The sequence below is a fragment of the Atta cephalotes genome, assembly GCF_000143395.1.
Source record: "Atta cephalotes unplaced genomic scaffold scaffold00015, whole genome shotgun sequence".
In the NCBI taxonomy this organism is placed as follows: Eukaryota; Metazoa; Arthropoda; class Insecta; order Hymenoptera; family Formicidae; genus Atta; species Atta cephalotes.
In genome coordinates, this window is record NW_012130079.1 from 5538293 (window position 1) to 5564869 (window position 26577).

At 37.2% G+C, this 26577-nt stretch overlaps 1 protein-coding gene across 1 annotated transcript in view; it reads right to left on the minus strand.

The window, feature by feature from the left end:
• The window catches only part of LOC105618124, a 57007-nt gene that overhangs the window by 4071 nt on the left and 26359 nt on the right, over positions 1 to 26577 (minus strand). The window contains exons 2-3 of the mRNA XM_012199666.1: positions 2783 to 2927; positions 1504 to 1807 (exon numbers count right to left, since the gene is read on the minus strand). Of these exons, the coding sequence (XP_012055056.1) occupies positions 1504 to 1807; positions 2783 to 2927 (449 nt within the window). The remainder of the gene's footprint in view (positions 1 to 1503; positions 1808 to 2782; positions 2928 to 26577) is intronic.

A 26577-nucleotide genomic window follows, 5' to 3' on the forward strand; every position in this document is an offset into this window, starting at 1 on the left:
AGAGAGAGAGAGAGAAAGAGTTCAGAGTTCCCGGCCGGCAAAATAGCTGGTCATTATGGCGCATGAATCGTCTCTGCTGGGGCGGAGGTGGTAGGAAGAGAAAAGGGGGACCAAGGGGGAGGCAAGAGAGGGATCGAAGGAGCGGGAGGACGCTTCGAGGATGCTTCGGAACGAATTGGGGAGAGAATAGCGGGGCGAAATGAAATGGTAGAATTTATTGTGCCCCGGGACACAGAATTGGTCCCCCCCCGGCCGCAACAAATGATGCACGGTGAGAATTATAATCGATAGGGATTATTTAAGAGAGAGACGGCGGGACGGATGACAGGAGAAGAGACAGAAGGTGAGAGGTAGGATAGAAGGAAGGACGAAGAGAAAATAAGCTCGGAAGGATGGCAAACGAACGAATACAGCCTGCTAGTAGTTGTTTTTCTCACGTAACTGATTACGGAATAATGAATTTATAGACCATTTCTGTTTCGTACTCTTGATTCTTCTTCCCATTCTCTATGTTTTTTTTTTTTTTCCGGAGTGTGTATCTTCGACAGAGATCGCGCGGAATGAAAAGGCGGTGTCCCTCATGCAAACGATACCTGTAATTTTAGATTATGATAATTGAGAAATTAGAATATAATTGCCGCGCGGATTATGCCTTCCATGGGAAGAAGAGTCTGCGTTTCGGATACTGTTTCGCGGGCGATGTAATGCAAATGAAGAAACGCACGCGAGTGAACTCGCACAACGAATCGTCACGCGAATTGTTCGCGGAGGATAAGTTTCCGTCTCTCGAATCTTGGAGAACAAAGGAAATCTGTTTCTATTCGATATCTCAAAGTTATATTTCGGAATAAAATAGAATTTTTCCTATATTAGAAAAAAAGTTGCATTAAATGGAATTTTAATAGATTCAATTACATAAAGAAGCACTTATAGTTAAAGCAATCAACATTTTAATCAAGATAACCATAAAAGAAACAATTTTCTGAAATAATTAAAAAATTAATTTAAATTTTTTTAAAAATTAATTTAAATTAACTAAGATTAGTTAATTTAAGTTAATTATAATAAAAAAAATACAGACCAAAAAATAATTTCATTGAACTATCAAAACATTTATAAAAAAAAGTTCAATATGATGAGCAATGCTGCAAAAAATTTTGATTTTTTAACAATCAGCTTGCGTTCTACATAATTACTTTAGTGTGATCCAACATTTATTTTCAAAGCTCTGTAGCTAAATTTTGATATATTTCAGTATTATTCTTTTCATATGGAAATTTAATTATGATAATTTCTAGGAATTCTGATTGGTATTATCAGAATGCATTTTGTTCGGTTCATATGTATATCTTTTGTTGATACAATCAAAACATTTTTCTTAGTAAATAATGCTTACAAGTATTTCATAAGTAAAAAAATAATTGGAAATTAGAACAATCTTCCTTTCTTCTCATAAATCAGCTTTTTTACTTTTCGCACGATATGTCTATCCTGAATACTTACAGTTGTTGCGCGATGTCGCCGACGAAGCGGAGGTCTCAGCCTCATTGCTGCAGCAGACCTTGAAGACAACCTTCATGTTGTGGCTGGTGCACCGTCCGCCGATGCGCCTGTGAAGGTCGTCCTTGGACGAGGTGCTGATGAAGTAGTAATCGTGGCCCGGGAGGAACTCGAGGCCTCCAGGTTGCGGCGTGAATGGCCTAAACGTGATGGTGAAATACATCGTTTTGCGCGGCTTATCGCACACTGCTATTACCCGCGGACTCGGGTTCGTTATCCGACATGTTTCGTACTCCTCCTTGGACACCTGCAAAACGCCCAAGAGAAATCTTGCGGTCAATTGCAACGGTATAATCGATCGGCGACGCGGGACGACACGCGGATCGGCGACACCGATCGCTGATTGACTACTGTGAAAGGTACCATCTTAGCGTTTCCCCCCCAGCGAACTGATTCCCGTGCTCTTCAGCAGAAGAGGGCTTCATTGTCGGAGCTAATCGTCGTGTAGGAAGAACGGCGGAGACAATGGAACAACGGATGGCGGAGAGTGGAGGGACAATCAAGTGGATCGAAACGATTAGGTCGCCGACGACGCAGGAATGGTCTTTCGGAGGTTTTGCTTTGCTCAAGAGGGTGGACGCCACCGGAATGTTTGATGGCATCCATGAAAGCCGAGATTCTCCCGCGGTATCCGGAATTGGTTATCGGGAGAATAAACGTTTGTAAAAACGTATCAATCGGAAATGCAGTGTCAGATTTTCGTCTTGGTATTAGCGACAGCTTTTTTTATTTTTTACAGAATTAACTTTTAGCCAAAAATAATCAGAAAAAATCTCTGTGGCGAATAAAAATAAGTGGCAAAAAATAAATTCTAACTAAAAAAGTACAAACAATATAGAACTTAATCTTTTTCATCTAAAAATCACGCATTAAATCGAGCTTAAAAATAGAGAAGGAGGTCGTGAGATTGCCCAATGTGCTTATAGATATTTATATATAGTACGTCCAATATTTTTTTCAGTTTATCAATAAATCTACGTTTCGGTAGCACGGTATGCTTGCTAAAGAGCGGATGTCGTTTTGGATATATAATGAAAGCGGGTTAAAGAACCAGTTTCAAGTAGCAACAGCTGTCTAAACATTCGCAGACTCCGATCGACAATTTTTTACGTTCAATATGACTGGAGTTATCGTAGACATCACACGTTATGGTTTTACAATGAATAAATGCATCGAATTCAGTTATCGATATTAAGATAAATATTACATAAAATTAACTTACATTGTAGATGATGTATTTCTCAGCATCGTCATCAACATACGTGTCCGGTGGATACACAGGACATATTATATTGACTTGATCGTATTCGAACATTGCGTTGTTTTTGTTCACGTCAATTATATGATCTGTGTTGTCTATTCGAAATCTGTAACATAAAAATCAATAAGAAGAGATTAATAAAATTCTTGATTAAGGGAACAATTTTTATCTATGACGTTGCGCAAACATAAATTTATCTTATACTAATACCAACGATAAGCAAGAATTTCATCACATCATTTATTTGATGAACTTTCCTTATTCGATCGTTATTTTTATATTATATTGGGAGATACGTCTTTAAATGAAACGATTACTAGCAAATGCATATTGGAGAAACTACACATGAAAATTTTTACACATGATTTGCTGAAAATATATCTCTTTTAAAGTCTCGGAAGCGTACAGCGAACGCTTCTCGAGGAAGATCATATTTCTCGCAGGCTATAGCGATGCAACGCATACCGTCGTTTCCGTGCAGCAAGTTCCAGGACTATCCATGAAACATTCGCGAGATGCCGACGCCTCCGGTGGAGTCTGCGGGGAGAAGCGAGAGGGACTATAGAGACCAGCGTCCCTACGGCTTGTCGGTAGCCAGGTCAGGAAAGGGAGAAAAAGAAAAGACTCGGACTCGCCCTCGTAACCAACGTCAGATAGGCAGGCGCCCATGGTGTCGAAGCATCGCGCAAGTGTACGTACTGGCTCTTGTATAGGATGTTTCAGAAACAAACGCATGATTCCCTTGAACCGGCAACTTTCTTGTTAACAAAATGAAAATTCCATCGACTATTCTCTTTTGCAACATTTTTCGGTATTGATATCTAAATAATTTAATTTTATATCATGCTGAGGTAAAATTTATACAAAATTAAATAAGAGATCCAATCATTCTAATCGCTGACAAGTCGAATGTTATTGACGCTTCTACATTGAAGCGATCACGGTTTCGCTTGACTTGGCACTTTCTATCCCGAGCTTGAACACCCCATACATTTACGCGTGCGAGTATGCGCTTAGCCTAGCGATCGTATACATACACATGCACACATATACGCGCGCGCGCGTCACTGCATTATGTAGCGGCGGGTTCGCCGATCAGGATACTCGAGAAGGATAGAAGAACGAAAGGTCGGCGGATGAGCAGTGGAAGAAGAGAAGAAGGTACAGAGAGAAGAGGTGGCGGACGATTCCTATATAACCGGTTCTTACCGCGAGTACTCTTGCACACGCTAATACGCGCTCCGTAAGTCGAGGTGTACGCAATAGTGACGTCTCCCTGTTCCACGTCGACCTATTTCGTATTCGCGAATCGGCGAAAACTGCGCCGTCATTCAATAAAATTATATAAGTCGCAAAGAAATTCGATAAAAATTCAAAGTTCATAGATTGAAAAAAAAATGTAATAAATTCAAATAAATATTTATTTGAATATAGTATTAAATATTTACTTACAGTAAATAAATATTTACTAAATAAAAAATGATATTAAATCAAATTAATGATTTTTCTTGTATCGAATAAATATATGTTTATATTTAGTATTATATTACTATTTGAAATATTTATTAAAATATTTATTTTTTTAATTTTTAATTTTTTCAATGTACTCAAACACAGAAAGAATAGTTTTGCTAAAGTATTTTAAAAAAATTCAGTTAGATATGTATAGATCTGAATATAAATTTTGTTAGATCATCAAAATAATTTATGCGTGTAAGACATTAATAATTTTAATAATATCTAAGAAAATTATTTAAGATTTATATCTTGTAAAATTTTTAGTAAAATCGTTTCTTCCGTGTATTTTATAATGCACGTTATATTAATATATTTATAATATATGTGTAAAACTTGTTTCTAATTTATTGAATAATAAATATTTACAGAATATTTTACGTATTATCTGTAAACCCACTCGTTGTTTATATCATTATTTCTTTTCAAGCAAAATATCCTCTAGAAAATATTTATATTTTATGCATACACGAAGATACCTTGTCTTGTTACTGGCGGTCTGCGATTTCGTCGAACGGTATTGCATATTTCACCGCGTTGCGAACGCTGGGCGTTGTGCCGTTTTTTACAACGCAAGCTTCTCGATTCCTCGTTCGTTCAACGTTTAAGCCGTTTATAGATGCACGCACTGTCGAACGCGTCTACTTTTTGCGCGTGCATCCACGAGGGCGTCCAAGCCGCGATGTGGAGCTTTACACAGGCTTTATAACCGTATTTATTCTCTGTCTCTCGCTCTTTCTTATGCACATTTACCTTTGCGCTGGTAGCGCACAAGTTTCTTACGTGTTTAGAATTTATCCGAGAGTTGGCAACACGTACACATTGCACGCATGGTAAAGTATATAGGTATTTTTGTTGCTTATTCTCTCTCTTGTTATCTCATGTGCGCTTCCGCGGTTGGATCGTATAATAGGCCACGGACGATATGAGCCGCAAATCGTACTTATCTTTTTCTCTGTATTTAAGGTTTTGTTATCAACCTCAATTCACATCCTCAATATCAAAATCATGCGATATATTTTATTATTTTTCTGAAAAAAATATCTGTTTGAAAATGGACGAACAGAAGACTCTGATTATATTAATCAGAATTTTGATTATCTCAACTAGAATTTAGTAGATTTCACCAGAAAATTCTTATTCGTCTTATTCTATTTTCAACTAAAATTTTAATTAATTCAACCATATTTTTCTCAGTTCATAGAGAATTATCAGGATAGAGAGATAATACGTTAATAATAGAATTCTTTTGATAAGATTTAAATAAAATTTTTTAATAATTCTATGAACAGAATTTCTGTCCAACAGACTTGCATAGAATTATTAAAAATATTTTCCTGTTGGATTTATTTCGTTAAATTTGTTGTCCTGATTATAAAAATATAGATATGGAAAAATCGATAATTTTAGATTTATTCCCTTTTGTTCTTATTTGTTGGATTCTAATGAAATCGTTATTTTTTTTTTTAATATACATATATTTTTTATTACAAAATTTAATTCGCCTCCTCAATATTATAAAACATATAACATATATTTATAATTCCGCATATATACAAAATTATATCTTTTCAAATTATATTGTTATTTTTTAATACAATAAATTTAAATAAAATTTTCGGATAATCCTATTTGAAGCTTTGATTTATTTCGTCCGTTAAGCTTGTTTTCTTGATTGTAAAAATACAGACATGACGAAGCCGATAACTTTGAATTTACTCTCTTCTGTTCTCAGTTACAAAATTATGATGAAGTGGATCAATGGCAAATTTGTCAAACGATACGAACCACAAATTTGATATAAACCACAAATTTGATATAAAGCTCCTCATACACGAGAAGAATGAGCATTTCTCACGCGTGTGTATACGCTTGTCACACGGGAGAGACATGCACGACTGTTAGAAGGAAATGCGAGCGTCGAATATACGCGTCCCGACATTTCAGAGCGTTAACGGACAATCTCATAAGTGGGCGTGTAAGGGCTCGAAAATTGGAAGGTAGGCCGGACTTCGGCCAAATTAACGTTTGGCGATAATATCCGCTCCCTCTCTCTCCTTCTCTCCTTTCCGCTTTCTCTTCGCTATATCCTCCATTCTGGGGTCGATCGGACCCAATACTCTAAGCGCAATAACGAGCGGTGCGCGCGCGCACGAGGACTCCCGGAACACGCGTATCCACGCGTGCATGTGCGTGCACATGCGGAGGCACGTGTGAGAGCGCACGTGGGCGTATAGGATGTTTCGTTCACGGCGTGGCCATTCACGAATTTATTAGAGACCGTATATGTGCCGTATGTGGCAGCCCGAATTATTCGTGATAAAAACGTATCGTTCTCCTTTTGCCTCGTAGTTCCTCGACTCCCTCGAGAGCGAGGTAAGAGCAAGAGTTTTCAGGTCGTCGTCGTCGTCGTGGATAATGTACGCGTGGTGATATGAGCGAGAGTAGCTTTATCACCGTTTCCGCCGAAACATGTAGTCTCAAACATTTTTCTTTTCGCTCCGCCCGCAATGTTCGATTCCTCTCTATACGGTGGACTTTATTCGTCTGATTATTGCCATCACCGGATTAAGAACCTGACGAGTGGACCTGTCGCGTCTTCCTCTTAATCACGAAAATTCAGTAATTCAGTCTTTTTCTGGCCTCGTCCCATCACTCTGGTGTTGATGTTCTTTTTTCCCCCTTTTTTCTTGATATCACGGGATACCACGAGCTATAAAAGTAAGATCGCCACTCACTCTTTCTCTTCTCCATTCTCTTCTTTTAGCCGTTACAAAGAACGATTCTTCTATACGTACACATCGGTCGCGTCGGCCGGATGTGTTATTGGTAGTCCGATGTGTGATTTAAAGGATCTCCTCCGGGGAAAGGTGTCATTTGCATATACCTATGTATTCGTAGGATCCTCGAGTACCCCTCGTATTAATGTGATACCTCGCCTCGATTCTTAACAGTTCTTTTCTGGCCTTAGGTAAACACTCGGCATGAATATGTATGCCACCTCGTCGGTGACCCGTCCGAGATTTGAAAGTACCACGCAATGGACATCGAGCCCTGTTTCATAGTCGCGTGTCTCTATATGCGATTGCCATATAGGATCGTCCTAACGATATATTATTGAACGCTTGTATTATTCGGTGATTCTCCGTCAACCCGTTGCAATAGAGAATAACGGTGCGTCGGATAATAGGAAAACGTGATCGCCATCTCGCTATTGATGCAGGTAGCTAAGTATGAGATATTGCTGGCTGGGGAACATTATTTACGATTTAATGCAGGATTATCGGTTTTAATTCTATTCAAAGCCAGAGAGCACCTTTTTTTAGACTGTCTCGTAAAATAATCATATGCTAACCGGTTGTTAGTTACGTAGCTTAATCCTAATATTTTTCTGATAATCATGGCATGCATAAATATGAGACGTAAAAAAGTTGAAAGATAAATGGAATAAAATAAATTTAAAATAATGTGAATTGTTAAAAAAATAATAAAGGCGAGCGAAAATGTTACGCATAATTTTTAATATTATATTAAATCACCAAGAGACATCGGTCGAATATGGACAGCAATCTTCAAGTGATTTCCGTACGAGTGCAAAGTAGATTGGTCGTCGACACCGCGCCATAACACTCCACCTCTAACTGTCTTCATTAATTCCCACCACTGTCTAGCCGACGCCAATCAACTACCAAGTGAACCCTGCGAGAGGGTCTTCCTAATTGGAATCGCGAAAAAGTGGGCGTGTTCCGATCGTTCGAATCATTTCTACAGATTTCTGTCAGCCAGTCAGCAACGGCAATTTTTTTATTCCACTAATTTCGACGCCTATAACTAAAATTGCGTTTCTTCAACGCTTTCATTTTGCTGTACGATATATAGGTATATTTTATAATTACGATTACGATGATTATGATGATGAATTAATTTCGGATGAAGCTACCATTCAACTTTTTTCATGCGAAAATATAAAATAAAAAAGATAATAATTTAAAATGAATTTTTATACTGTTGCTATACGATATGTAATTTATAATCATTACGATTACAATAATTATGATTATGACATGAATTAATTTCGGACGTAGCTATCATTCAACCTTTTTTCATGCATAAAATCGAAAAAGATAATTTAAAATAAATTTTTATACTGTGTACCGTTAACAAGTCAAAGTCCCAGTCATTATACGCGTGCAACGAGAAAATTATATGTAGCACGCAGGCAGGTTATTTCGATCGTCAGACTGCATCAGGGAGGGTTAATGCAATCGTCACGATCCGCCGTTCGCCGGATTCACGCCGCAATGTTGAAACGAAAGCGCGAACAAAGCAGAGAAGCGGGTTAACCTGCCTGAACGAAAGCGATCAACGAGGCGATATATTCGCCCACAAAAAGTGCCTTATGTTTCCGATCCTTGACCCCCGCGTGTCGTCAAATTGAAAGAGAAGATCCCGCGGCACCGCGAAGCGCGCGAGACGAACATCGCGCGCGATTCTCAAAGCGTTGCAACGTTCGCGCGGATTCGACGGTGAGACAAAGCCTCTCGGTGAGAAAAGCGTACTCATGTGTCGTAAAGGAGAAAGATACGAAGAGGAAGAGAAATGCAGAAAGGTTGCAATGGAGAAAGAAAATAAGACGTTTCATACAGGGACGGACAGAATTTGGGCCAGCTGGTATTCAGAGTCCGTTCTTATAATTTCTTAAGATGTTAATGCGGCTCTCTGGCCTGCATTCACTGCTGGATCTTATACTTAAGGCATAAGTTAATTACAGAACAGTATTAGTATCGTAAGACATTACTTAAGATCTTGAAATAAGAACTATGAATAGCCTCTGACTGGTTTGGGATATCTTAAGACAGTTTTAAATCAACTAAATAAATATCAATTTCGAAGCTTCATATACAGCTTTTGTGTTAGCACTATTATTTTCTTTCGCGCTCCGGGAGCAATTCCTTCAATTAGATTTGCATTAGATAATAATTCACAAGCATTCAATGCTTGTTTAGTTGACTTTAGAGGTTCACGAAGTTTCTGCGCGTCATCCTATTCTCTCTCTCTCTTTCTCTCTCTCTCGCCATTTCTCAATTAGGAAATTTAATAAGTATCTCTGCCGCGGGATCGTTTGACAGAGCTGTAAACTTGGAACTTGAGTCTCATTGCTTTACATATGGATGCGCCCCTGCCGGTGAAGAGAAGGCGGAGAGACACAGATGAAACGGACGCTCGTGCACCAACTGTAAGCGGGATATTCTGGCAGGAATATCAAAGTCGGGACCGCGTCAAAGAGCACGAAGAGAGCGAGCGCGCGGAAAGAAAAAAAGAAAAGAAGAGAGAAGGAAAGAGGGGAAAGAAGCGAACAGCAAAAAGGACACCGTGAACGCAGCGTGGACGTTACGGCTTCGAGACCACCGCTTGACTCTTTCATTCATCATGTTCATTCCTCAAACGGGCATTGTATCCGTTGTGACGTACGTGTGTGATGTACGTTTCTTTCTCTCCGTTTTGCGCGACGTGCACCAAGTCGTAATATTCGCGGGACCGCAAATCGTAAACGAAGATATAAATTTAGTTTGCGCACTCACGTCGACACGTGAATTTATCGCTCTTAATGTTGTTTTGTCTCGCAGTTAAGACTTAAGATTAAACATACTAACGTAATAATTTAGCTTACTAACGTAATAATTTAGCTTACTGAATCTTTTGTTTTAAGTAACATCCTAACTAGTTCTTGAATAGGAAGAATGTTGAATATCATAGAAATCTTTAAATAAGATTGAACACTGTTTAGACAACTTTTTGATTGGTCCGCTTGGTTTATCATTTCCACATATTTATGATGGTGCTTGAGATAGAATGAGATGCATGAAATTTATCTCTATCCAAAATTCTATCTTAAACATTTGCTCCATCATATTCAGGATATTTTAGGATGGTGTCTCGTACTTAGGATTGAGGATCTTTAGAATATTATAGATTCTAATTCTAATTAGAAACTGGCGTGGCGTCTACGTTTTGACGAAATCTGCGAGAGAGAAAAAGATATATGCTATTTTACTCTGACTAAAACAAATTATCAGAAAATATCGAACAACTCTAAAGTGGCCCTCTTATGGTCAGTTTCCGATTAGAAGATTCTAGAATAGCTAAAATATCTAGGGTCAGTATTTATAGTTTTATATTTAAACTTTTAATTATTTTATATTTAAACCAAAATAAATTATTTTATAATTTTTTAAATTATTTTAAATTAATTTTAAATACAATCTTGAAATATTATAAGTAAATAATATTATAAACCAGTCACAGAATCGTATTGACATCTTAAGACACTATTCAAAATGGTCTTAGAATAAGAACGGACTATAAATGTACCTTAAATAAAAGAGAATGGATATTATTTAAACAACTTCTGATTAGTCCATATTTTTCAGACCTGCTTAAGATAAAATGAAATATATGTATAAGACATAAAAGGAGATGCGTGGATATCTCATTCTATTTTATGCGAAATCTATCTCGTTTTATCTTAAGCAAGTCCTGAAAAATATGGTGAATCAAAGGGACAGAGAGTGTCCAATTTCTTCTCGAGGATCTCTATAAATATACCATAACCCGAGAGTGACATCCCACGAGCAAGTCCAAGTAAATCGGCAAAAAATTCCTCCTCGCTCTCGTGAGTCGTTACGTTAAGAAACATCCGACAAAAGGAAAGGCAGGAGAGCAAGGGAGCGTTAATTTTCCGCGTGAAATCCGAACGGCGTGAGTATAACGCGTCCGGGGCGCGGAATCGTTAAAGTCCATTTCTCGGAAGGCGCGTATCGGGGCCCTTCGCAGTTTCGCACCTGCCCGGTTCGGCCGACAGTTGCAAGTGCTCCGCAGAGAGCACCGTGCGTCGCGCCGTGATTGGTTCCCCCGAGGGTGATTTTATTTCCGTCCGATACACGCGGGTCCTTTGTCACACACCCCCCCCCCCTCCCTCCTCCCTCCCCCCCCCCCGACAGTTGCATTCGCATTGCACTTTCCAATTTCCGTCGGTGTCGATCGCGCTGCGAGGCAGATGTACAATGGATTTGTCGCGCGCGCACTTCTCGCTTTATCGATTTCCTTCGCATGATATCCAGAAGTTTGCTAACACGCTTGTCATCTTTTCATCGAAGAATTATTCGATCACAAAATGATAGTCGATTGCAGCAATGTCCCTTTCGCCCCCCCCCTCTCCCCAGTTTATTAAAAAAATTGATATTTTTTTAAATATAAAAATTAATTCAAATCTCTAGAATTATGATAAATAATATAAATTATAAGCTACATAAAAGTAAGATAATAAATTAACTGCAAAGCAATAAAAAAGAGATGAGCAAAAATTAAAGATGATTAAAGATAAATTTAAATAATAATAAATAATTTATTTTCTATTCTCTAAATTTGAATCAGTGGATAATCACTATCAGTGTCAAGTATGTCACTGGTAATCACTGAATGAAAAATGTGAGATTCCTAATCTATCTACCTTTATTATGTGATCTAACTAACCTTGTTTTAGAGCATAAATTCAATGAATATGATATTGGAGTATTGAAATGCAAATATCAGCATTTTAATTATATATAATGCTTAAATGTTCTCCCTTTTTTAGTTGAACTTCACTGATTATCCAGTGCCAAGAGATGCCACTAGATAATTAGTGACTATCCATGATTCAGATTTAGAGAGTGATGATTTTTAGAAAGACAAAGACATTTCGACTATCATACTTTTCAGTAAGGTAAATAATAATCAAAAGAATAATACAAATAAAGATACTAACATTGTCAAGTTAAAATTGAGGAGACTTTAACATCAATTGAAATTACCTAAAATTTGCGTTAGTATAAAACGCTGGTATATTCAACGTGATGAATACATAGTATTCATATATCATTCACACTTAATGTAAAATCTGGTTATTTGATTTTCAATCTAAAATAACATTGCATATATATGAGACTGATAAAACTCCCGGATTGGCTCTTCTGAAAGCATGGGACTCTCTCCGGTAACATTTATGAAAAGACGGATTTACGCGATTCACGGACCCTTCAATTCTTTTGTATTCTCGCAGCCTCGTTCATTCTGTTCAAGTGCTGCAGTTCGGAGATCTCTCACGGCAATATCTCGTGTTTCGCACGCGTGTATCGTGCTACCCTGCGAGATGCAATAATTGGTTGTTAGCGCCTACACACCTATCATTTGCAGTGCGCGGTAGCGTTACTTGCACGCGGCCAATATTCAAAAACTACGGTGGCGTGCCAGCGATATAAACGTAGGCTCTATAACAACTTCCTGGATGACGACGGTGGAGCCTAACCCCACGAGTCCGCTTAATGTACGATATTAAAGGCGTTACGTAAATGCGTCTCGCGTGCTGCCTGCGGGTGACTCGTCGTCGGCATCTTTGGACGTCTTTCTCCATTAAGGCGGCCCGCGACGTTATTATTAGTTAACTTCAAATATTTATCGTATTCTTCCTCCGGACTCTCTGTCGCCTGTCGCTCGACGGATTTGTCTCGTGCAAGCTATTCTCGTATTCGGGCTAAGTAGAGACTTACGGAGAATCGAGAGTTAACCGAATTCGTCTGATATGTGAAAATTAATTCCGTTCTTGGGTTATTTAATAAATTGTCCCAAATATAGATAGATGTAAGGTTGATAGTCTAACAGATGGAAATAGGCGCTTAATAAAACGTGAAACACAGACTGTTATTTGCGATAGCAATCTTTAAAATAATCATAAGTCAATATCAAAATTATCAGTTATTAGATTGTTATTTAAAATTTTATGCAGATTTATAGATAAATGTGATTACATATTTCTTTGACATAGAGAGAAGCAAGTGGAAGGAAAATGTTCCGTGATACTATGGAAGAAATGAACATGATGTAAAAATAAAAAAAAACGAGAAAATCTCTCCGGAAAAGTTAGTAAATATTAGATTCATTTTTCTTAATTAAATTCTTAATTAAATTCTTTTCAGATAATAATTGAGTTCGCCAATTGTACTTAAGATAATGTGCATTAACGTCGAGAAAAAGGGATGTCACGAAGCAGAAGATAGGCGGAAACGAGTACCGGAATTCGTGTGCATTTCCTCCATCCGGGAAAAAGCGGCATAGTTGCGTCATTCGCGTCTCGCACATTTGTTACGCCAATCTCTTGTGTCTTTTTGTCATGGCCGCTGGGGCAATCATCGCGCGAGCGTGTTGCTGGAAAAAGAGCCGAGAAAGAAGTGCTGCCCTCGAGTTTTGGTGTAATGCAGCCTGGAGCCACGGCAGCGAGGGAAATGTTAGTTAACGAGGCATCGGGTGATTTTATCCCCCCTAGAGAGATAAAATTCCGTTTGCATCGTCCTCGACGAGTTTTAACAGTGTTGTGAACAAAAATATCGCCAAACGGCCAATAATTTGTCGAATTTCAGGTCGTTTGAAGTAATCTATTATCGATAGTACATTTTGCTCGTTGTTTCACAAGACGATAAAGCGATTCACCGATTCGCTCGTTAACGGATTAATGAGACCGACGATAATCTTACGTCACTTGGTGGAAGCTGCCAGACTGTTTGTATGATCGGCGAAGACTCCGCGTGAGTCGTGTATTTAATATAAAAAGATGATTCACGCGTAGAGTGATGTTCAAGTGCATTGGAATGAATCACTGGCTGTCGCATGAAAACTATAGCGCTTTCGACAGAAATAGTACTGGCATAACGATGAAACACTGACGTTTCAATAAGACTGCAATTTCCTGAGATACGAAAATTATTCAGTGAGAAAGTCTCGCTTTCGCAATGAATATGATTTTCCAAGTTGTTAGTGTGAGAAAGTCGCTGTCGGAGTTCGAGCTTATTCAAGGTTTTTGCCTGTAATCTCAGATTTCTTAAGTGATGGTCGTTTCATACTAATAATTAATATTTTTTAACCGACAGTAAAATCTTAGGACATTGAAATCGTTATATCATGTTATAATAACAAGAATAAATGATAACATTCAAATATTCAAAATCTTGTAATAAAAAAAGATTACAAGATTTCTTATAAATAAAAATTCTTGTGAATAATAAACGATAGTTGCTTCATTCTTTTTAAACTTGTATGACAAACTTTTGGGTGATGCTATCATCAAATCGCCCATCCCATTTCCTTTATGTTTTTTCTTTTACCTTCAACAAATATAATCCGTTTTATGAGTATCACTCAGGGATTGCCGCCTTTCCCATCGCATTTCTTTTATCTATCGTACAACATTATCTGTACCTTCTTGTCGTTGACTCGCACAGCGCGATGTTTCCGAAGGGAATGAGGCACATAAAACCTTCCGTCTCTCGAGAAAGATCTCTCTCGATCAATCTCGAGAGTTGGACGAGCTCTTGCTGATAATAAGAATCGTGAAGTAACATTTCGAATGCTGTCATCACGCTAAGTAATTTCGCGAAAGAGGTACGCTATGGAAATGTTTACATAAGATTCGAAAAAAGCAAAGAAATAAATAATAAATGGAAAAGAGGTAAAAACGCGTTTCGTTTTTGTACGAAGTTATTTTTATCATCTGGAATTCTTTTGTTGGTTATCAGATCATTCATGTTCCTCGATTTATAGTCGTAGGTGGATCCGCATTGATACAATGACATGGCAGAAAGCTGCGATATATGGCGAACGGAATTGACTTTGACATCACTTCGTGACTTTTATTAGAGAGTTTTTAGCCCGCGCCTATAGCCAAAGTTCATCGATCCACGCGTGCCACGACGCCGGGCGTCCTATTAAAAGCCACCTCCACCGCCTCCGTCGCGCGAGACGCGGAGTCGAGGCAGTAAAGTGGCCGGACGGACGAAGTGTCGGTGTCGACCGGGGAGAGATCAGAGGGCCGACGTCGAAAGAAATAGTTCGCCGGCGAGAACGTACAAGAGGCGAGCGCACGTGTTTTCGATGCTCGTGCGTCGTCTACGACGGTGAGTTCCGTCGATTTATCAAATGCGACGTCGAAAGGCGCGACAAGCTACCGCTTTCATCTTTTGCGTTCACGCCATGGCTCAACAGGTGATAACACGAGCGAAACATGGTACCGCCGTTGTCGCGATCTGCTACTTAATTAGCGCCGTCAATTGATTTTCTGAATTTTGGAAGTACAAGAAGATGAATTTGACTATGTATATATAAAGTGTCCCCCAGACGCTCTAATTTCAACGGGACAGGACTTTCGAGGTGCTTGTCCCACTGTCGATGGACAGTGAGACAACATGTTTTCGATTTTAACAGAAAATTGCCAAAATCTCGTGCAATAAAAAATATTTTAAAAATTTTGCCACATTGTAAAATCATAAAATATATATTATCGCTTCTAAGAAGTAATGCAGCAATTGAAGTTTTCTCGAGTCGAGTTTTCTCTGCAATGAACAATGAAAGTGTGAACAATGAAAAAAATTCAATTTTGAATTTATATTTTCAAAGCCATATTAATAATAAAAATTAATTTTGATTTCAATTATCAGAAATTTTATACTCTGTCTCTTTTTTTCATTATTTTTATTAAAGTAATAGATAATTTCTATAGCATGATAAAAATTAATATATTATTTTTTTAAATAAATTATTATTGTTTTTATATTATTATTATTGTTTTTATTTTTATATTCATAGATCCTCCTCCAGTTTAATAAAGTTGTTCTGCTTTAAATTCGAAAAGCCAGTTATTACTTTAGTACAATACACAAAAATAGTTAATGAACTACATAGATAATAGAAAATAGTGTACATTGAATTGTATATTCTCAATCTATTGAGCAGAGATAATTGGAATTTTTCAATTTTTGTTTTTGTAGGAAAAGAAAAATTAATGATTACAGAAATATGTGATAATAGAAATTAAAGCCATTTAGTAAATCGTGTTTCAAAATTGTATTATACAGATACAAACTGTATCTTCAGTTAGTGTTATAAACTTTTTTAAATTTTACCGAATAGTTAGAGCGATACTTAATTTTAAAAATTCGTATATTTTATAAAATAATCTACTAAAAAAGATACGAAGATTGCATTCTTGGTATTTGACATTACAAACAAATTGTTCAATATATAGCGACGAACTCTATTTTTCGTAGGTTGATCTATGAGAATTAATAGCTAAAAACTTTGTGGCGTCGATTTATTGCAGTTGGAAACGCCACGTTGGGTTAAACATTTGTTCGAGTTTACAACTGCTATTATTTTTATGTTCGTTGCTTTCGTACGCCCTGGAACGATCATTAATCATTAATACATCGCAGACACGAAGAAGAGCGACCTATACTTTTCACGTTTAAAATGTTACGATTAATGTAGTTCAATGAATTCGTTAAGAATTGGAAGCTACATTTTATATTACTATAAATTATTTTTCGATGATCGCCGAATAGCTATTGTTTCCACAGAGTAAGAAGAATTATTGATTAACGGGCAAATTGTGCTTCTCCGCGCATAAATTTGTATTCTTTTTTTAAAGTAGCTGAACTATGTGCCTCGACTACATTAAAAGTGATTTAATTGCAAGTTTCCTAATTTCAAGCTATTCGTTTTATACCGGCAATATCCGCTATGAGAGTAGCGAGAAACCGAGCAATCCACGATGACATTTGACGACGGTTTAATTTTACGATCGTTGGGTTTATGAGGCTCTCGAAAGTCGATTAGGAGAAATCATTCTTGGGCGGAGTTCTTCGTCGTTGCCGCGATCTTAGTCTCCGAATTTAGGAAGAAAGCGCGGAACTCACGATGACCTTGGCATGTTACGACTTCCTCAGGTTTATAGCTGATACCGAGTCCGTGTACGAAGAAAGTCGACGAAAGATTTATGATTGTGGGAATACTTGTTCCTTATAGTACTTTTTTTCCTATAGTATTTTTCTTATAGTATTTTTTTGTTCCATTAAGGACAAAAAAAAAATAGTTACATTCAAATAAAATTCCAACAGGAATTGGAAATGGGAAGATAATATCGTATATGAATCACCTTATCAAGGGATATAAATACAACTAATCCATGTATTTATGCAATTTGCTTTCCAATAATTTCGAAATTGCTCTCTTATTATGTGTGAGTTATCTAAACATGAAGAGAATTAAATAATAAAAAGAATCGCATGTATATAATATATAATGTGAAATATTATATGTGATAAACATATATGTATGCAAATCACAGTATTTTCTATGTAGATATATGTATACGCATATTTATATCATAAATTTAATTACATTATATTTATATTTTACATTTAAAATTTTCTAAATATGGATCTGAAAGATTATTTCATCCTATGTGTGTGGCATTAGATTTAGATAGACTTTTTTCAGAAAAATGTGTCATTCTCATATCATTTCTGATATTTTAAGGTTATCAAATCTCAAAATTCTATAGATATCTTGTAGTAAGTGCTTATCTCGGCTATCTCATTTATCTTGTCACTGTTGTATTTAACCGAATTAAATTTAGGTTTTAAAAAAATAATAAAATTATGAAGTTACTTCTCGATCTAATGAAATTTATTGTAATATTCATTATGACGATGAATTAAGACAGAATGATAATCTGTAATTTTTTTGAAAAAAATATTCATGACAGCTTTAAAATATATTATGAAAATAATTATTATTATTAAAAATAATAACAATTACTATTATTATTATAATTAAATTAATATAATAATAATTTTATAAAAATAATAAAATCTTATTTTAAAATATTTTCATTTACATTTTGTTAATTACATCTACATTTAAAATTATTAATGTTAATAATGAAAAATATAACGAATCTATCAAATTTACAATAAAAAAACTTCAATATCAAATTGATCAAGCAATCTGCAGATAAAAGTACTTGTGACATAAGAAAGAAGACAGAAAATACGATTGCTAGAAGTTACAGCCCGATAAAATCCACGATGTCAGATTGTAGCTTCCCGTTTCGTTTCTTATCCCGTTTGGTACGCGCAGGATTAATGTCCCGAGAATGCAGGACGCCCGTTCGGACCACTTGCATCAATTGCGATGTCAAGTTATCCGCTCGTTCTCTGTGTTCAGATAGCACAGCATCGAACGGGCCAATCCCAAGTTGTCGATGTCTTCCGGGACGATATGACCGGCCACGACCGCCGCCGGATTTCTTCTTCGACGACTTTGGAGATCCGCATTGAGACATTTCTATCCGGTCGATACGGGCGGGATAACCCGAGTCCCGGGGCTCGGGGCCCCGGGGTCGGGGCCCCGTTCACTTCGAAGTCGGAGTCAGATTCTTGGGTGGACTCCACCGTCGTCGTGTTGATATCCCCGCGATAGCTCCATTGTTCTTGGACATCGGTCGTGTGCAAGGTAGGTATACGCTCGCGCGATCGGCCCGTCGCCGTCGCGACAGTTCGGGGTCACTTCCTAGTGTCGGGACGTTTCACACCAGCGTGACACATCGGCGCGGCCGTACAGTCACGAATTCGCGTGACCGCGTCGCGGAAAATCACTAGTCGCGTCCTAACAATGAGACAAGATTCATCTCCGTTCTGATCGCCATCGGTGAGAAATCAGCTTTCTCGTATTTTATGTGAGGACATGCAAGTATGCGTGTAAAATTGCCGGTTTAAGTAGGATAAATAAAAAAAGAATATACATGGCATTTCTTTGTTTGTATTCTACGAACTACAGATATATATACAATTCATGATTCTTCTCTGTTTGAATTTATAATAGTTAATTACAAGATTGCAACAGTTAAAATTGAAATATATTTTTGTATGTATCTATCACACGGGAAAAATGATTGAAATATCTAATGGTTGTTGAAATATCTAAAAATTTAACTTAAAAATTTAATTTAAAAAGATATAGATCTAAATTTAATTTAAAAAGATATAGATCTGAAAATAATTTTGTGAATCTATCAAAATAATTAAGAATCTCAAGTGATAAAATTAATAAAATTGATAAGCAATAATGCTGCAAAAAATGTTAATAATTTAGCAACAAGTTTAAGTATCCTACATAATTATTTTGATAGATTCACAAAATTAAATTTGATAGTTCAAACAAAATTATTTTCAAATCTATATCTATATGTAATAACTTTTTTAATATTTCAACAAAACCATTCTTTTCATGCAGAACTTATAAATTATGTTTATACTTTTATTATTATTATTATTATTATATTATTATATTTTTCATCTGTAATAATATAAATAATATAAATCAGGAAAATTGTATTAGAAAATGAAAAAATTTTGCGTATCTTTATAAATTCTGTGAGGTTTCCTTTATTCTTTTTAAATTTTATTTACACTAGAATAATATATGTTCTTGATGTATTCAATTTGTTTTAACAAATAGATTGATAGTATTTGCATTTGTCAAACATGACAAATTTCTCGCAAATTCCTGAGACATCCGAAAAGTGCAGGTACCTACATCTGTCAAACACGATATGTTTCTGAGACATGTATCTAAAGTGTCACGATGTTATCGATTCTTTTTTCAATATCAGGAACCATTCAATTCTCAAGCAAGGTAAGAAATTGTAGCTATCAATTTCTTGGAAAATTCTACTATTTTATCTGTTAGTGAGATAACGTTTCGATCGATTATGATAGTAGTTATTTTACATAGGATACACTACAGGCCTGTTTTTTGATACACATGAAACGTTACATCTGTTAAAAATACTTTGTTGTTTATCGATTCTTAACCTCTTTTTTTTAATAAATAAATAAATTTATCATATATCGCGAATAAAAATAAAAAGAGAGGATAAAATAAATTTATCGCGAAATAATTTCAACTAAAGCTCTTCATTTATATAAATATTTCAATCTAAAAATTAAAAAATATTTTAATATTTTTCTTAAATGTCTATTCTTGAAAGACAATCTTTATTGCTGCGTAGCAGAAAGTAACACAAGAATTTCCATAATGATAATCATACGTAAGTATGTATATAATCGCTAACAACTACGGAAAAATTGTGAAAAATTAAACGATTAAACGTAACAAATTAAGCACTTCTCTCTAAATTAATGAGCGCAAGTCAAGTATAATTACCATGTATAATTACCACGGGTTATTTCGTATAATCCGTAGTAATTATGATAATTACCTTTCTCGTCAATCATCACAGTATTGCATACATTACACTATGAATTTCCGTAATAATTACATATTTCATTTTTTTTCGCGCGATTATGAAGATTCGCATAATCTTTAATATGATAACCTTACTATTGTTTGTATACGTGAACAGGAAGTTGTTATCCTTTATTTTCGACAGAATACTTCCACATGCGCAAAACTTCTTTACCGCATTCCATTCGTCTGTCAACATTTCGATGTCAATTCCTTCGAAGAGTTCTCGCACATAAATCATGCCTTCGTTCGTACCTGCCATAATCTCCAGCGTCGCCAGTACTTGTTCTAAGGAAATAGACTCGTCATCCCTTTACGACGTGTTAAGGAGCAAGGTAAACATCGGGACCATCGTCCTCGTTGACGTTGAGCCGGTTCGAAGTCTTACCTCCCTCGACTTTTTACCTCAGTCCTGATTGCCGCACGTGACTTTCGATGTGTCGAGTCCATCTCCAGCAGTAGGAAGAGGATAGAGAGATAAGGTACCGCCCTCTTGGGATTTCGCCACCACGTGCGGTATACCCTTGAGAATAAAGGACCTCAGGTCCCAAAATCCGGGTCCCATAATCTGCACGCTGGTATGGTTGTATATTTATGCGACCAAGGCAAGTGGTTGTGCCAATATGGGGCCGGCAAGTGGTACGGAAATTAACCTTGAGGAGCATTCCCCTCCGGCTTACTCTCCCTGGTTACACCCCTTTTTTCCTCGCAAATATCTCGGTCGTCCTTGTTGGCCCGGAAGGTGAATAAGGGCCCCGGTCTGTACGGACTCGGGGCGGAGTAGCTACGGTATAAATCTCGATGCCCTAGACAAATGGAAAGAGATAGGAGGGGGGAGGGGATTCCTAACGGTGTGTTCTTGCTTGGAGTCTTGCGTGAGCATGCCACGAGGCCTCTCTTTGTTCTTCGAAGGACAACGCGCCGGGTGGTGTTCGACTTGTTTGCTTCGCAATCTTTAGATACTCGCACCGATGCAGTTTTCATGAGGTAATTCCGCTCGCGTTCAAGGTCGCACTACCGCAAAGAGTGTTCGTGTTAGGTCCGAACTGAAGAATGAGTTTGCAAGCGAGAAGCTACAAGAATAATCACCCAGCAGGAGATATGATCTTACTTCTTCCAAAGTGGTTCGGATCGATGGCGATGAAAATACGATTTAGATTAATAATTATACTGCGGATAAGTCTGGACAATGTAAGGCGAACGATAAAAAAAAATTGAAAACAAAGAGAATAAAGATACAACAAAGTTGAAAAGACAAAAACAATTGGTTCATGATAGTTTTTCTTTCATTTCTACATATTAATATTGTTATAAATCATAAAATATATTTCAAAGCTACATCTTGCGCTTTAAAATTTCGTTTTCGTGATTTAAAACTATGTTAAATTTTTCTTCTCTTCTCGCGAGATTTTATGGTCAGTGATCACGAAAATCATGGAACTTTACTCGAAACCGAAGAGGAGCCAATCGAACATAAATCCTAATATCCCTTAGATTTAGATGAATAGATTTTAACGGTGCGTATACGATCTCTACACAAGGCCAACTACAAGCTGCGCTCGCCTTTGTCCGGTGAGGACAAACGTACAGCAGAGCGGCAGTCAGTCATTTACGATTTTAAAGATTTAGCCGCGTAGAAAGACTCGCGTATATACCTGGGCTTCTCCCCCGAGAATTTTCAAGCCGGCTGCCAGGTATCCCGGATTATGTTCGCGTCTCCCTTTCGAAGATTTTCCCTTCGCATTTCTTCTGCGTCCTCCCTATCCCTTCGGCGCGTCATTGAGTTTTCAGCAAATAATGGCCCACTTGATTGTGGGTATCTTAAGTAAGGATGCGAGGGACATCTTCGTCATGGTACACGCTTCAGTCGTATCGTTTCACGATAGGGGAACACGAGATTCATTGTCGGGATTCGACGCATCACATCGTGGAGAAAAGAAATATTGCGGCTAGAAGTGGCGCGCATTGTTTGCCCATCATTGTCGGAGGTTAATATTGAAGTGGTTTGTTGCCGGAATTTTTCGGGATCGCGCGGTTTAACAACAGATGTTCGCTGATGGGCGGAACTGTTCGCCCATGATGGTACATCGCATACAAATAGTGGAACCGAGTGGCCGAGATTATTGTTTTTATAACTTACAGCTACAATCAAACCATTTGTTATAGGGAGCAAATTCTGGCAAGATTTTAGCAAATTTTTTTATTTAAGACAAATAATTTTTTATTTTTACAGTCATTAGGGGGTAAAATTTCGCGAATTTATAATAAACACAATTACTCGTAAAACTTTGTTAAAATGTTTGAATCTAAAAAATCCATCAGTGATTTCATGATATTTTTTTCGTATGATATTTATAGATAGAGCTCCGAAAAGGTGCACGTCGAGTCTGCGGATGAACTGCATCATCAATCATGAGGATCTTCGTCGATCGCGCAAGGTGCAATTATGGATATCCAGAAACGGGTGGCGGCCTCCGAAATACAAAGAATCCATTTCTGCACCCTTCCTCGCGTCTCGCGCGAGCATCTTTCTTCTCGCCGGTCGTCCCCTTTCTCCCGCGTGTCTCTCGCGTCTCTCCCGCGTCTCTCTTGCCCGTCTCTCCTCCCCTTCGTTCTTCGCCCTCAAGAATCGACCTACGGCTGTTCCTTCGGAAACCATATATTTTTCGTTTCACAGTTCGCGGCGCCGTTGAATGCCCTGCCTCCATTCAGACGAGGGTGCATCTCCGTAGCAGCCGCCAGGTATAAATTCTGGCGTTGGCTACGCGCGTTCGATGGGGTGGGTGGGAAGGTAGGGCAGAGAGAAAAGAGGAGGAGAAAGATCGGTCCCATGGTAATCGATTACCTCCCCCGTATCCCCAGAATCCCATATAGTGACCGGCCCCATGGTCCGAAGATTGAACCTTCGATAACCGGTGCTCCTCTCTCGTTCTCCTCTCTTTACCATCTCCTTCTTCTCCCTTTTTCTCCTCCTTCATCTCTTCTCTTGCCAACTCTCACGAGTCGGTCGACGCTCTCGTCTATTTTCTCGCGTCGCGCGACGAAGGATATAATTCCCGACTCTCGGAAACTGTTACTAATTAAGCACGTTGCTTTGGCACTTACTTATAAAAGCATCTTCTTATGCGCCACGATCTATACGGCATAGATTGAGCTACATGGCATGCCTCGAGATAATGAAGAAGGAAGCAAATCAGAAGGAGAAAATATATAACATAATAAATTTATAAAATATATACAATAATTGATGTCGCTGTTAATCGTGATTAGAGTTCCGGGTCGTATCATCGGTGATTTTAAAGAAACTTTATTCAAGATTTTATGGCATAAATTTATGCTAATTAAATCACAAAACGACCTTTCTGCAGCGCTTACTGCTGGCAAAATGCTATATGAAGATGCGAACGTGCAGGACGGGGTCCTTCAAGGCGCCATTAAAACGTGCCATTAATTACACTCCACATTGAAATGCGTACTATGCGCGTACTATGTAAGCGTGCAAGACACGCAAGATATAATTGAGTCGGGCGCATCTTTGGCCACGTATATACGTTCATACGCACGTACACTCGCACGCACGGCGATGTGACGACGATCAGACGAACAGCGTAACTCGATATATTCCTAGTTCTAAGTTCTAATTATAATTCTGTGCGCAAAACAACTAATTGAGAAAACGATGCCACTGACATCACTTCACGAATTCCATGTTGCACCTTCGTGCTCGATCACCGTTATCATTTATCATTTGTTTCCGTACACTGTTAAACCTAGTGTCAAATTTATGTGAGTTGCCATTGCTCCTACTAAATATATTATCATTTTTCACTAAAATAGTAATTAAATTTGATATATCGTGTCAATTTGACTATATAGTATTAAATTAACACTGTAGTGTTAAGTACAATCATTGCTTTAGTATAAAATAATGATATAATTGAGTAGAAGCAGAGAGACTCTTATTAAGTTAAATTTGACATTATAGATTTAATATATATTTATATAAACGTGGTTTACGAGTAAACAAGCAAATACTGTAAATACATCATGCTTTGGTGTTAGCCGACGAGGCAGATATTAGATTTGATCCTCCCTTATCTTCTTCTCGAAAGTACTCATGATAAAGTAAAAATATGGTTATCGTAAACCACGCGTAACTTGATATTAGATCAACATCTCTTTCATCTACCGATTCGTTTCCAACTACCAGCCATTTCAATTACTTCAACAGATAATTCAATAATTCATGGTGTAATCAGCGACAACGTAGTCAAAGATAGCTTAATTTTAAACTCAATTCTCGCTTATATGACAGTATAAAAGTCGAAAAATTAAAAATATTTATAGTTTAACATAAAATTGTATTATATTACAGAAATAATTTATATAATAAAATGTTAAATTATTTACACCCACGTCCATCTTGGAACTATAAATTTTATCAGCAGATTGTCCTTCTCAGAAAGAATTTGTCTCTTTCGCAGTATGATAAGGTTCGACTAGAAAAACTGAGTGATATTCTTATCGCAAGGGATACTTGGAAAGGAGTATTTGTGAGTAGTCAAGAAATGAATATATTGTATATAAGTAAAATATATATATTTTATTTATTAAATGTATTCATTAATTTCAGATGATTATTAAAAGCCAAATTGTAATAATAAAATACATGCAAAATTAGATTTGAAATTCTTTAAAACAGCACATGTAAAGATTAAAAGGTTAGTTAATATTATGAATTATAATAAACTAAAATTTTATGTTAAAAAATATATATACAAAACCCAAAAAATATGTAATAGAAGCGTAAATAAATGTAAAGCATACAAAATATATACAGCAAAAAAAGAATAGAAATAAAATATACAGAATGAGTAATGCGAAATTAAGTGAATCAGGCGTATATGAGAAATAAATTTTGTTTTAAGACTTCCAGAACACGCGATATAAAATCTACGACGTTGCTGCTGGTACATGGAAAAAGCGGGCGTCTCTTTCAGAGGATCGTGTTACAAAATACCTATCACAGTCGTGTTTTTCGGTTGGCCAATATTTACAGCAAATTGAAATCATGGAATTGGAGATAGGGACAGAAACGATCGAGATGGTGTCTCTTTCGGAAGACACAGTCATAGGCTGTGCACAATCACAGCGCATAACGCGAGAAGGACGATATACCGGCTGGGTGCATAGTGGGGTGCAGCTGTCTCTTCTGCAGCCGGGAAGCCGCATCTGCCGATCTTCCTTCCCACCCCGTGCGTCATCCTTGATCACATCGGTCTCTCTTCGGTCATCCTCGTTTCGAGCCCGCGGCGCATTACGCGGCACATTTTCTCCAAGATGCATTCTCTTGTAGGATCGTAGCACCGAAAAAGACCGGCTCGATCTTCTTTCCCGGGACCACGTTCAGGGAACATACCGCGCCCCAATGTAATAACATCCCTCACACGTATAATATCTGCACGTAATATACGAAATATTTTCGTGAATATAGCGGGTGATCATACGGTGCACTCAAACATCCCTTCGAATATTAAATGCGAAAAAAATGTTGAGAAAAAAATGATAACGTGTAGTGGACGTAATATTACAATATGCTAATTTTACAACTTTTAGAGTAAATTGTCACACTAAAGACAGATATCTCACTCTTAAAAATTGAAAATTGAGCCAAGATTGATTCAATTTTCACTCTTTAAGAAAAAGATTAATGTTTCAATAAATTGTTAAACTGTACAGTAAATAATAATATCAATTAATGCAATATTAATGCAATTATTGAGGGAGCTAATCAGTTTATTGAAATACTAATCAATTCTTTTTTCAAAGGGTAGAGAGAGAGAGAGATTTCATTCCAAAGAATTTAGAAAGAAGATTCATACATAACTATCTGGAGTTTACTAATAATTAAAATAGTATCACATAGCAAAAAACATGGCGATAAACATGTGTTAAGGGAATGTGTGAAATGAAAATAAACACACACACATACAGAGAGAGAGAGAGAGAGAGAGAGAGAGAGAGAGAGAGAGAGAGAGAGAGAGAGAGAGAGAGAGAGAGAGAGA